The following is a 13,108-nucleotide window of genomic DNA, read 5'->3' as shown; positions in this document are numbered from 1 at the left end:
TTTGCTTTGTAAATTATTTCAAGTATTTTTTAATACTTTTAACAATTTTATAGTTTTTTTATCTACATCAATCGTTTTCCTACCAGAAATTTAATTCGTAATCCTACTACGCAAAGAAGTGAAGATAACGTAAATAATCGAGCTCATCATTAAAAGATAAAATTAAATTTTTGAAATATTCTTATTCCTTGGCTCTTGTTGTAATAAAATTTGGCATTCTATACTTATCTTCTCCATACATATTAAATATCCATGTGAACTCGGATTGAATTTCATTTGATGATGGTCCATAATAATTGATAAATCATTTATGGTCTCACTAGTTTGATGAAATCTCTTAAAACGTGCGCTGTGATCTCTAGTGATATCATTGAGGAAAGTGGAACACACCAATTTGTTATCTTAATGGTCAAAAGTGATGCCATCGCTTTTATTAATATACATATCCTTACGAATCGAGCCAGCAACTGCTCTCGTAAAAAAAGTACTTCTTAATTGACATCCGTAGCGAGCACTGAATTAAAATTCAGTCAATTGCGTTCATGAATGACATCATGCCGCGATAAAAGTACTGCTAACTCTCCTCTCGTCTCCACAACTTTTTCTCAAATCAAGAACCTCTACGGTCAAATGGTAACATCGCGCAGTCATAAATCTTTCTCTTCTTCAAATGAAGACGTTTTCAAAGATTGATTGCTCTCATTTGTATTAAATTGTAGAGTTTTTTTTTGCAAACACGCCAAACATATTAATCATTTCCTTGTTACCATTTTACTGTTAGTAGCTGGAATTAAGTTATTAGTTATTACATGCAAAAATTAATGAAATCCCGCCCCGAAATAATCGGTTTATTAGCGTGAGAACTGGAAATTTACTATATTTATAGTCTGGTCTGGAACTTGTCCATAAACTTTTATGACCGCATAATGTATTTTAATTTTGATGCATCGCCGTTGTGAGATGAGTCACAACGCGAAATATTATTAACTGCAAAAAAGCTCTCGAGAGCATAACATAAAAAAAGGAAAACTATGTTAGAAGACCATAAGTTAGTTCTTCTTGAAGAACTTTCAGAAGTTGCGCTCTGCGCCGCAAATTGAAGCTGCGACTCGTCCCGAATTAAAATTAAGGCCCGAGTTATTAAGTGGCAAAAAGTGTTGGATGTAAAACGTAATTTATGGTCAGACTCTAAGCCTGCCAATATTTGCCGACCGTGTAAAAATGGGCTTGAGCTGTGTAGAAACAAAAGAGCAGGAACGTATGCTTTCTACCACTGCGCTCCTCCAAGTGAGATGACAAATTGCCTCTGCGTGAGGGATCAAACGCTTTTGTTTCAAAAACCCCCTCAGAGTTTATTGTCAGCATTTTGATTCATTGTGAGCACATTTTTTTTTCTCATTTCAGTCTGCGTCTTTCATCTTTCTTGCCAAACTAGAGAAACTTTCTTGTATAATAACGAACGCCGCAGTCTAGCCTCTCTTTTTAAAATTAGCTCCTTGCTGATTTATTCGATTGACTTTGATGTTCTCTATTTAATATTGGGCGTCTTTCTCCAATTTAAATTTATTAACGCTTCACAACGTCTAGTCTGACATAGAAATTGTCTATCAATTATTAGCTTCAGAAGCGAATTATGAGGTGGTGTGTTTGAAATTTAAAATATCACTTTTTACAAAAAGTTAAAACTCTCTGTCAATTTATATTATGAAATAATCTCTAAATTAATAATAAATATATTATAATTTGGCAATTATATTCTAATAGAAAAAATATTAAGTGTACTCAAACCCCTAAAATTGCAATCCTTCATTTGCTTATATATTCTTCTTGTAAAAGTAGCAATTTTGCTCTAAAATTTGTGTATTCTTAATTTATTTAATTTTGCTTGTTTATAAAAGCATCATGATTCGTCGTGCCATTTGCAATTTGAAATGCCACCAATAAAGTAGATTTTAAAATCTTATAAATTAATGCAAATGGTATTCGTATTAAAAAGTATCCTTTATTTCGACATTATTTAAAGATAAAATTAATTCCAGTAAGAAATAATTTCTGTTTCAGATAATTCATTAATTAAAACATGAATTAAATTTAAAATAGCTGCACAGTTAGCTAAATATATTTTTAATTAAAGAAAATTGTTCATTATTTAGCAAAATCATCAAAAAGTTTGATTTTCAATTAAAAGTTGCAAAAATCGTTCCTTGAAATCTTTTTCCTTCTTCGCGGGAGTCGGACGAATGGCGTTAATTGTAATAATAAAAATAATTAATGAATTAAAAATCATATACCTGTGACTAAAATTAAAGTCTACCTGCTGAGGTTGTCGAGGGGAGGCTGGAGGGCTGTGGCTATCTGTCGGCGCCCTGAGTACATTCCTCTGCGCCGTGCCCCTCCAGCCGTGTGTGTGTGTCATCCCCCCTCCGCCGGTCGGACCGATCAGTTGGGCCTGCATGCTCCATGGAGGCTCGCGGGACGACCGCCGAGTAAAGTGAGTCTGCGAGCGGAGTTTGTTGGGTGTCGATCACTGGCAAAAGGCCGGCTTCGTGACCGCAGAAGCGCCACCTGAACCCCGACACACACCACCCACGCCCACGGAGGGAACAGCAAGGCTGTCTGTGCTGCTGGGGCCCTCAAGCACCCCACGATGGGCCCGAACTGGACGCTGCTGGCGCTCCTCTTAACATCAACCTGCGTACTTCTAGTTTTACCTGATGCCGCACACGTGAGTAACCTGTTCCGAACTTCCACTCTTTCATATCAGTTTTTTCGCAAAATTTTATAAACATATCATCAGATTAAAAATTTTAATTTTCAAACCAAATTTTAAAACAGATGATTGTTCTGTTTATTAATTTTTTACATGTTGGAACAGGTTTTTAGTTTTTATTAATTAATTTTTTTCTAATCTTCAAAGACAAACCGCTCTCCTGTCAAAATAATTAAAGCCCTTCTTGTGGAGATTTTTTTTTATTAAACTAGAAGAGGTCCTTTAATGCAACAATCTTAATCTTCGATCTGCTTGGGCTTTTGTGCCTCGTTGGGGCCTCACACACTCTCAATTTTGGGTGTCAATCAAGCATTCCATTCGCGGTCACATGGCTGAGATAACCAGGGGATGAAAGAGGACAGTTTTGATTAACTTTTCATTCAGTCTAGAAACCGAAGACAAATTTTGCCCGAGTGTCACCAAAATTTAGCCTGAGACAAGCAGAGATTAAGACAGGCAGAAATGACGGTATCAAGTTTTACAAGAACTTAATCTATTCAATTTTAATGGTTGAATTAATGTTTTCTAATCTGAATTCAAATTTGTTCATAAAATTAAAAGCAAAAATAACTATTTCGTACTTTTAAATTGATTTAAATTATTTTTAAGTAAATAAATATAATAAGTTACTTATTGATTAAGTTTAATTTATTATTTGTAAAACATTCTCAAGTATTAATTATACTTAAAACTTAAATCCTTTTGAACCAAGATAATTACCATGAAGAGCAGACAGAATACTAATTAGGTAATTTGTTCTGGTTTTGATGTTATCACTGATGGGGGCATAAAACGTTGGATTAATATAATATTAGTCGTGTCATCCAGATAGCTCACATTTTTTTTATCGACGAAAAGCACACAACTTATGATTCCCTGCCCGTCGATCTGTCGGGTAAAAAGAATTTTGGCCCGGCAGTCAGTCAGTCGGAGATAAAAAGAAGCGTGTCCGCCGAGTTATGTTTATGGAGCCATAAATATTATTGCTCTTGGAAAATTGGTAGACATGCGTTGCAATTAATTACGGACATAATCAGGGGAGGGACCAGAGAATGTTTAATTTATCGCCCTCGTTTCGCTAAAACGCTCTACTAATGTGACAGTTGGTTTTCTGATTAATGTCCGGCGTGGTTTGTCTTAATAGTGGGAAAAAACTGCCATACTTGGATAAAAGAGAAGGAAACGTAACATACTAAAATAAATCTTTGATGATCAGATTTTAGTCAACCCATTTAAAAAATTCTGAAAATTTTCCCCCTTTTTTTATAAAATTGATTTGACATTGACAAAATTTTGAAATAAACATTTCCAACTTATTTTGAAATATTTGATAACATTAAATCCTTTAAAAGCCAATTGAGAACTAATGTATTAATTGATAACAGCCATGACCGCGTTTTTCATCTTATTTGACACTTAATTTTTTTTTATCAGTTCGGCAATCTTATTATTTTCTAGACTTACTCAAATCTTCTCTCATTTGGAGATTTCAAGTGTCTGTGGCCAGGAAACGCGTGGACCGTTTTTATTTTATTTTTACATTGCAACTGCCGTTTTTCTTGCCGACGCATGTGTTTGGTGTAATCTTACGCTGGACGGAGCAAACACGTGGAGTGCACCTCTCGCAGCTCTCCATGTTTCGTGTGAACGCCCTCGCTTTATTCATCTCTCTTCTCGGCGCGGCGGACCAGCTTTTCTTTCTCTCTGCAGCCTGCGATTCGTTTTTTATTTCTTCCATTCGGCTCGGCCAGACTAAACAAAATTCCCCGCTTTTCGCTGCATTTATGACTCTAATGCTCATCATTGTACATTCGCGCCTACCCACACGCCTTTTTACGACTCGCGATCCATTTCAATTGTGACCGGCACGAGATGTTGACTCGAAACATTTGGGCAAAAGACGTGACGTGAAAGTGAAGTGGGACAAAAGTATACAAAAATCTTCACCTTAAAAACAAATCTGGTAAAAATAGATCTATCTTTTTACATAATATTTTACTAGTCTGGAGCCTATTTTGATTTTTTTATTATTTGAAAGAATAATTATGCTAAAATAGCCTAAACAATATCCGCTCTAAATTGCAATATAAAATTTTTGCGAGGAGAAAAAAAAGCTTTTTCTTTCTTTTTTGACCTATTGAATCCATATTTTAGGAGAGAAAGTTTGGTCTCCAGAGTTCAAAAATTAAAGAATAATTGTCGATATGGTAAAAGTCAAATCAAGTCTTTACAACAAAAGGAGTAATTTTTAGGCAATAATTGATAAAACAATTGAAATATTAAAACCACCATTCTGGTTTAGACTTGATTTGACTATATAATTAAGAACAAACAAAGGCTTGACTTTATCAGGCTCCTCCTTAAATATTTTTGAGGAAACGTTTTGTAGAAAATCTTAAAAAACACGGATGCATTGTTGTTTTTGGGTTTGTTTCCAAAAAGCTGTTTTTTTCTCAACTCCTTGCTAATTAGTGCTAATTTTGAAAAGCCAAAAACCAAACTCTGCTCGATAGCAAAAAAACATTTTGTATTAAAACATATTTTTTTTTTCATATTTACGGATTTTTCCAATTTTCCCTCTTGCTAAAAGTTCTCTGGTTGAGACTACACGTGTACTGGCTCATTTTCCGCTCTTATCTCAGCGTGTAGGTGTAAATTTTTTTTATTTGTGATGTCACGGAGTTTTTGCTATCAGGGCCAGATATCGCGTCGACATTCTGTTGCCTCTAATTTGGTCCCTTATGCACGGGCAAGGGCGGCGATAAAACAAAAGCTGTCCTGCTGATAAGAAGAAGAGAACAATATGTCCCGTGCAACTGCCGTGATATTTCCTGGCGAAGTTTTCACGATAAAAATTCTCAATGAAATGAGTTTTGCACTTTGACCTGCTGTGCAAAATAACACCTTTAACATAAAGTGAAGTTTCTTGAGGCAACTGAAAACTAGTTTTGAAAAATTTATGCCGAAAAATAATTGAGATATTGTTTTAAAAAACCAAATTCCTTATTAGCAAGAAAAATATTTTTAATTATTAAATTGTTATCTTTTTTTTCATTTTTATTATTTTATTAAAATTAGAAGCATTGAAATAATCTAGAGATTTTAGTTATTCCAGTAGAATCTAAAATTTTATTATCCTTAATCGATATTCCCATAAAATATTCCATGTTTTCCAAAGAAAATCTTTTTGAAGAATTTTGAAGACTAAAAATCAGTCACACCGAAATGTCTCCACACCTCTGCATCTTCCTCTCTTTGATGTCGAATTGTATTTATTTGCTCTGAATTCACAAATCGCATTTCGGCCCTTGAAGTCGCCATTTATGATTTCATAAACAAACACGTCGTCATCATCATCAAAAAGCGGCTCTCTGCGTGCATGTGTTTTTGTTCTGGGCAAAAATTCTCGACAGCTAAAATTTCAGTGTTGACAGAGATGCTCTCTAGCATAGCTTTTAACTTAATGCAAATCTCTCAAACAGCAGCTCCGCTCTCTCATTATTTTTTTTTTCATCACATTGTGTGTGCGTTTCAAATTTTGTCCGGCTGCTCGAGTCATCATCGAAAATAAACGCTGATTTAATGTACGAATGATTCGTCCTCTTTCGACGTGACTTACATTAATTTTTGAGAAAAATTGCTCACTTACCGCCGACGACGTCCGGCGTAAAATACACCGAGATAGTATGGGGCATGAATGTGGTGCTTGTTTTATAACCGAGGGAGGGTCAAAGGTGTACACTTTAAATGAAAGCAGTTTTATCAGCTGCGATTAATCGCTCGTCAGTTCGTGGAACTCATTGCGTCAATAAACAAATCAATTTTCATTCTTGCTGAAAAAAATGGAACAAATTTGACAGGAATAAAAATAAAATGCAGGAAATTTTTTGGTTTAAAATATAATTATCTAATAAAAGCAGAATAAGGATTAATGCAATGAGAAATGAAATTTCGTTTTAAATTTTATTGATTCATTCTTCCTTCATTTGTAATTATTATACATGGCTTAAAAAGTACACCGTAAATTAATAATATTAATTAATAAATAAATATTCACCATACTAATTAATTCTGGAAAATTCATGACAGCATAACAAGTTCTAAGAGTTAATAAATGTAATCGAGAGTATTTGTGGCACAAAAATTTAGCACTTGAACAAAAAAAACAAAAGATTGTATTGTCGTGTCAAAATTAAACATTTTTCCTTTATTTTTCAAAACTCTAAACAAACCGGGATGTTGAAAAAAGATTTTAAAGAATTAGGACTTAGGAGGATGATAATTTTACTTCTAATCAATTTTTTAAAATATGTAAAAAGTTAACTTTTGTATTTCTCGTCCAGGCAGCAAAGTGGTGCTGGATTCTATTTTTGAATAAGTGCACGACACAAAAACTTTTATTAGCTGCTTTTTCACGGATTCTATATCAGCCTGAAGTCTGAAAGTGATGCGGCCTCCTACTCCTTTTCTTTCTCCCTCGCAGCCTCTCTGCAAGACACCCCGTGGGGTTAAATTTAGACCCTATTCAAAAGCGACTAACTACTCGACTCAGGATAACCAAAACTAATTCCATGCTCTCTTTTATTTTAACCTCTCTTGATTTATAGACATCAAAACAAAATGCATGCTCACGGGGTCAAATGCACCTCGGAGAAAGAAATAGAGAGAGATGAGCCGTCTCGAGACCCAAACCTTAGCCTGGAGCCACTTCTCATTCATCCACTCACTACGCTGAAAAGTGCTTAGACGAAATAGACCTTTCGAGACTCTTTATAATTTTTAAATAAAAAACTTTGTTAATCTCTAAAATCAAATGTTTTAATGGAAAAATGTTACAATTTTCTTCTCAGTTTTTTTCTTATGCTTTTCTTGAAAGATCCTCAACCATATAGAATTGCGCCTGAATAAGTATAGTGTGTACTGGACATGTGTATGTAATTGGGCAATTTGGAAGCTCGGCGCGAATTATATTTGAAGCGATCAAACAAGTGTCGGCCCATTATTTGCGGGTGCATGCAAGCGGGTATAAATGAGCCAAATTGCCACTTGGCTAATGATTCTTAAAGCATGAGAAGATTGCGTGCCAATTTGTCTGCAAACAGTTTTACAACTACAACAATATTTGCATTTGTACTTCGTCTCTGCTCAAAACAAGAGGGAAAGGAAAAATTCCTTTTCAATTTTGAATTTAGACCATGAGGGCATGATAATCGCTTTTATACCCTTCTGGTGTTGATTGAAGATGAAAATAAACCGCCTTCGAGTTGTTCGAGTGCGGGCGTGAAGAGTTTATTGTGTTTATGTTTTATCTTGGCGCATGATGCGCCGGTTCTTTTTGTTTTTACACGTGCTGCCGAATAAAGAATATATGTAGAAAGACTCTGAAAAAATAAATGGTGAAGGCGTTGGCTCTTTTTTGGAATCATTTCCAAATCGTCAGCCCATTTTTCAAGCATTAAACTATCTGAAGGGTTCAATGTTCTCTCGGTTAAAAATATTTAATATTTTGAAATAATTTTTCACAATGATAATTGGTGAAAATGTTGTAAGTGTTGTAATTTCCTTGATTTAATTAGAAAAATGTAAAAATAGGTTGCTAGCAATGAAAATAATTAAATTCTAGTTTTCTTCTAAAATTTGTGATGAAGAGACAAGAGGGCACAAGAAATTTTGATTTAATTGTTTTTTTTTCTTAAATAATTATAATTTTTCTTGAAGTACCTATTTAATATATTGTGCAAAAGTATTTAAGTAAAAATTAATATTTTGAAAAAATTATTTAAAAAGATTAAAAAATTTTAATTATGACTAGCACACAAATTTCAAAAAAGTATTGTTCTTATTTAATATTGCTTTATTATTTTTAATCAGTATGGCCCAGTTCACAAAGCTCCATGGTCAGAATAAATGCTGGAATAGCTAGATATTAATAAATAAAAAAACAGACTTTTTCTGCAGATTTAAATTTTTGTACGATCAATTTATATGATATCGTCAAAAGTGGCTTTTAACTATATAAATTGCGAGTTTATGCATGCAGCAGGCGTACTTATTTCCTTCTAAGAATCGGTTGGGCATTACAAAACGCTGGAAAAAATGCTCCCCGGCGTCTCCGTTGGCCATTAAAGAAAGGTCAGCAGACGGCGAGTGCTCTCGCGCTGGTAATTGTGGATCCAAAGTTGCTCTGATTCCGACGGAGGCGGCCCGAGAAAAAACGCGTCAGCTGGGCGTTTGAACGTCAAATAAAACAAGAAATGAGCCGCCGGCCAAACCGCAATTTAATATTATTTAGTCGAGCATAAATAAAAATTTCGAGCTTTAACACAAACCTCTTGAGGCGCCGTCGAGCCCAAAAGTCACAATCACATGTAAATTTTTATCAAGATATGAAATTACAAGTAAGGCACCTCTTGAGTTTCTGAGATACATTTTATGCAAATTATGGTTCTTCACAGTTTCACGCAATAAAAATAAAAGTTTTTTCGGTAGTTAAGTGGCCATAAATGAAACAGACGTCGCTGACGTGCATTTTGCAATGCCGCGGAGAGACTTTTCCCGCAGGTTTTTTTCCTTTTCGCAGTTGACGTGAGTGAGTCAGTAAGTGACGCGTTGCGTTATGCATAAAATAAGGCTCAGCGTGTGTGTTGTGAGTGAAGCCGCAAGTATATGTACATAAGTTTGTTGTGATATTATACACATTATGCTCTCTCATCACCTTAAAAGGAAGGCGAATGGCTCATATTCAATATTGTCTGGCGAGTTAACCTCTTTTTCAGTCGCTATAGGAGATTGTGCTGCAGCTACTCGCCGCGTAAGTGCGAGCATTAAATAGGCCGTAATAAAAATAAAAATTTATTCATATCGCTATAGCACCTTTGTGCACGAATCGCGATCATTAATTTTATTTTTTTAATGTTAATGACGCTAATGGCCTTCATTTAAGATTATGTTTCATATTTATATAATTTGAAAATTGGTAAAAATAAAAAAAATTATTCACTGCAATGGGATGTTTGTTTAAAAATAATTTTCAAGTATTTTTTTTTCACTTCTTTAATTGTAAAGAGGAAAGAAAAGTAAAAATTTGAAAGAGCAATTGAAAGAAATCTTTTTACTCTTTTTTTAGTGTTTTTGTAGTTCTTTTTAAATGTTCATATAAAAATCTTTAAGTTTAACTGCTGACTGCAGTCTGAAACCAGTTTTGGCTATTTTTATCTCACTAAAAGAAATTTTTTTTTACCTAAATTGAATTTTAAATAAAGAAATCTAATCTTTGTATCTCTTATATGGTAAGAAATATTTTATCATTTTTAGTTGCATTATTTTCTTCTTTACTTTCAAGCTTCAAACTTCCATTACTTCTTAGACATTCATATTTTTTGCACTTCTCCATTTTTTAAAATATGTTGCAACCATAACATTTTTCCTCTTACATTTGCTATTTCTAACACATGCACGGGACTGAACAAGCAATTTTACAGCCCTCTCAAGTGACGGAATCCGCTGACAGTTTCCCGTTGTCTCTCTCGCGTTTTCGCGCCACCTCGACGCTTTTCGGCTCGAAAAATAAGTGCAATGCGCAAAAAACGAATGAGGAAAAAAATGAATGGGTGCCATTTGCGCCGATTTTTGTGGGTCAAAACGAGAAAGAGAGAAAGGCGAGTCTCGCGTGTTTGCTGATTGAATGATTGATTGATGGCTAATCTTTGTGATTGCTAAGATGGGTGGAATGAGCCACCACAGCTGGTGACGCTATTAGCGCTTTGGTGAGAAAGTTTCAGCACATTATTTTGTCCAGTAAGGAAAACTCGAAGAAAAACTTCAAATGCGAGTGTCCGAATATAAAGAGAATTTTAATCATTTCTTCCACATCTTTTCTTTTTTGAAACAAAAGTTTCTCCTCACATATGATGGTTTTGAAAGCCTTTGAAGTGGACTGAGATTTTTACATTATTCTCTCTTCTTTTTTTTTTACAAAAGAATGAGTACTTTTATTACACATTTTTGCTTAATTTGATTGGAACTGACGGGCGGGAAACGAGTTGTGGCAAAAGCCGGGCGGGTCCTTCTCGCAGTCGGTGCGAGATTTTTTTTAATAGCACTCTTTATGAGCGAGTATGTGTCACTAACTCTTTCTCTCGCGGACAAAAAGATTGAATAAAGTCGATATTATTGAAGGAAAATGCAACGCTCGCTTTCGGGTGTCTCTCTCTCTGGACAGACACTGAAGCGTCTAACAATTGACGACGCCCTTTTGTGCTGAGAAGGACACAGTTTTTCTCTTTACAAACATTATCAGATTTTGTTCTGGTACCGTTTGCTTGAAGGAAACTGTCAGTCCAAATAATTAATCAACCGTTAGCATTAAAGGGCTATTAAAAGTTGTGCAATTCAAATTGTAAAGTAATCAAATTGTAATAAAAACAAAGCCAAGAAGTTTAAATTTCTTAAATTTAAACTTATCCTAATCAACCTTAAAATGTTCTTCTAAAGAATAATTCTTTTTTATATAAGTTTTGAGCAAAAATTTAATTTCCCTACAATTTCTTTAATTATTCAAAAAGCACATAAAAATCAATATCTTTACAATTTTCGCTGCCAATATCAACCTGAAAATTAACCTGTCACCAAATTACACAAACAACCGCGTCACTAATGACTGGTAATCGCTTGTGAGCACAAACAAAGGCCGTAAATTGCTCTCACGCGGACCAACACTAATTTTTGAGTCGTCACTTTCGAAGTTGAATTTTTCAACAGGGCCACCAACCAGCTGTCGTGGAGTCAGATTTTGCGGCCAACTTCGCGCTCCATCTATTATGTAATCTAACGCTGAGATAATATAACGAAGTATAAGAATTGCCCACATGGACAGACTCTCGGACGAAAAGCACATAGACAGAAACATAAAACAACTCCTCCGCTCGAGTGATGTCATTTCCCATTAAATTAATGCCTTCATTTCATTCTGCAGCATTGAATTAAATATATATTCTTTTTTTTCCTTTGACTCTCCTTGCAGACAGAAGCGAATATTGCGTGTTAATGCGAAATGAACGCGGCGATAAATTTAAATTTTATTGCTCTGACATTTACAGTACCGAGAAGCAGTACTGAAATTAATTTATTTTATATTTTTCTCTTTTCATTCATTCTACAATGAGAGACGCAGTAAAAAAAAATATTGGAAAATTCTTCAGCCGGGCGTCTCCACCGATGATAAATTGTCGAATTATCTGCACGGCGTGACTTTTCAAAATATTATTTTTCACTTTGTAACCCAAGCCCCGATGAGAGAATAGGAGTCGCGCTGTATGAATTGAATTATTTATTCAAACACAGCACATAGGCGGTTCCAAAAATCGGAGGAAAGGGCGACGCTTTGCCGCTTTTTCAGATATATAAATTGAGCTGGCGCACGCATAAATTTTATAAAATCTACACACCCGCCCGGTAGCCGTGCGAGTGGCATCCACAGGTAGTTTTTGCTTTTAAATAGGCATTAATTGACCAAATCAAGCAAGGAGACTTAGTGGGCGTCTCTATACCAGTTCCGCATTTAAATGTATCAACCTCAAATCAACACACCAAATATTATTATCTTAGAAAAAAATTAGCGCAGTGATCGGAAGAATCTTAATCGTTATAAAAGTGTGTAAAGGGATAATAAATTAAAAATAATACTTCTTTTAAAAATTTTTTGTTTAGTTTTTGCTGCAAAAATTCAAATATGAATAACATCATTAAATTTAATTTATTTATTCTTGCTTTTTACAAAATTAAGATACATAGGAAAATTCTGTTCTTTTTTCTAACACGAGAGGCAAAGTCTTTTTCCTTGTCCAAAATTTATGTTCGCAATTGCCAAAACACGTTTTTCCGTGGACAGCATTATTCATTTTAACGATCTTCTAGAATATACAAAGAAAAAACAAGCGAAACCCTTCTTTCTTTGTCCCAGCACACCTCGGCCTATTACTCACCCGTGAGGCGATCGAGCATTGAATTAACGAATTTATCTGAGAGGGGCGCCTAAAAGGTGTTTGACAAGAATTTTGGTCCAACACAACACGATTAGTTTTTAGATGTTGCGTTATATTTGTTTGCGCCCGACGCGTTCTGTCGGACAGATAAGATATTTTATTATTGAATTCACTACTCGCGTCGTTTCAAGCAAACACCGGCCACTAATCCGACGATCGAGAGATGAGAATAGGAGCCAACCTCACCGGCACCGAAAGAAGCTGCCGCCGAAACAATAATCCGACCGACCTTGTCTCGATTTTTCGTGGACCACAACTGGATAATACGTCAGCTCCTTTCAGTTTGCGGCAATTT

General features: G+C 34.9%; 1 protein-coding gene across 17 annotated transcripts in view; it reads left to right on the top strand.

Moving 5' to 3' along the window:
* The first annotated feature begins 2,479 nt into the window (after positions 1–2,479).
* Positions 2,480–13,108, top strand: part of LOC132205798 (basement membrane-specific heparan sulfate proteoglycan core protein) — a 72,425-nt gene continuing 61,796 nt past the window's right edge. For all 17 annotated transcript variants that reach the window (XM_059635094.1, XM_059635098.1, XM_059635088.1 and 14 more), the window contains exon 1: positions 2,480–2,725. In XM_059635094.1, the coding sequence (XP_059491077.1) occupies positions 2,648–2,725 (78 nt within the window). In that variant the 5' untranslated portion in view covers positions 2,480–2,647. The remainder of the gene's footprint in view (positions 2,726–13,108) is intronic.

Source organism: Neocloeon triangulifer, unplaced genomic scaffold, assembly GCF_031216515.1.
Source record: "Neocloeon triangulifer isolate White Clay Creek 2 clone unplaced genomic scaffold, ASM3121651v1 ptg000003l, whole genome shotgun sequence".
NCBI lineage: Eukaryota > Metazoa > Arthropoda > Insecta > Ephemeroptera > Baetidae > Neocloeon > Neocloeon triangulifer.
The sequence above is the reverse complement of the archived record's forward strand: the minus strand, read 5'-3'. Positions and strand labels throughout refer to the sequence as shown.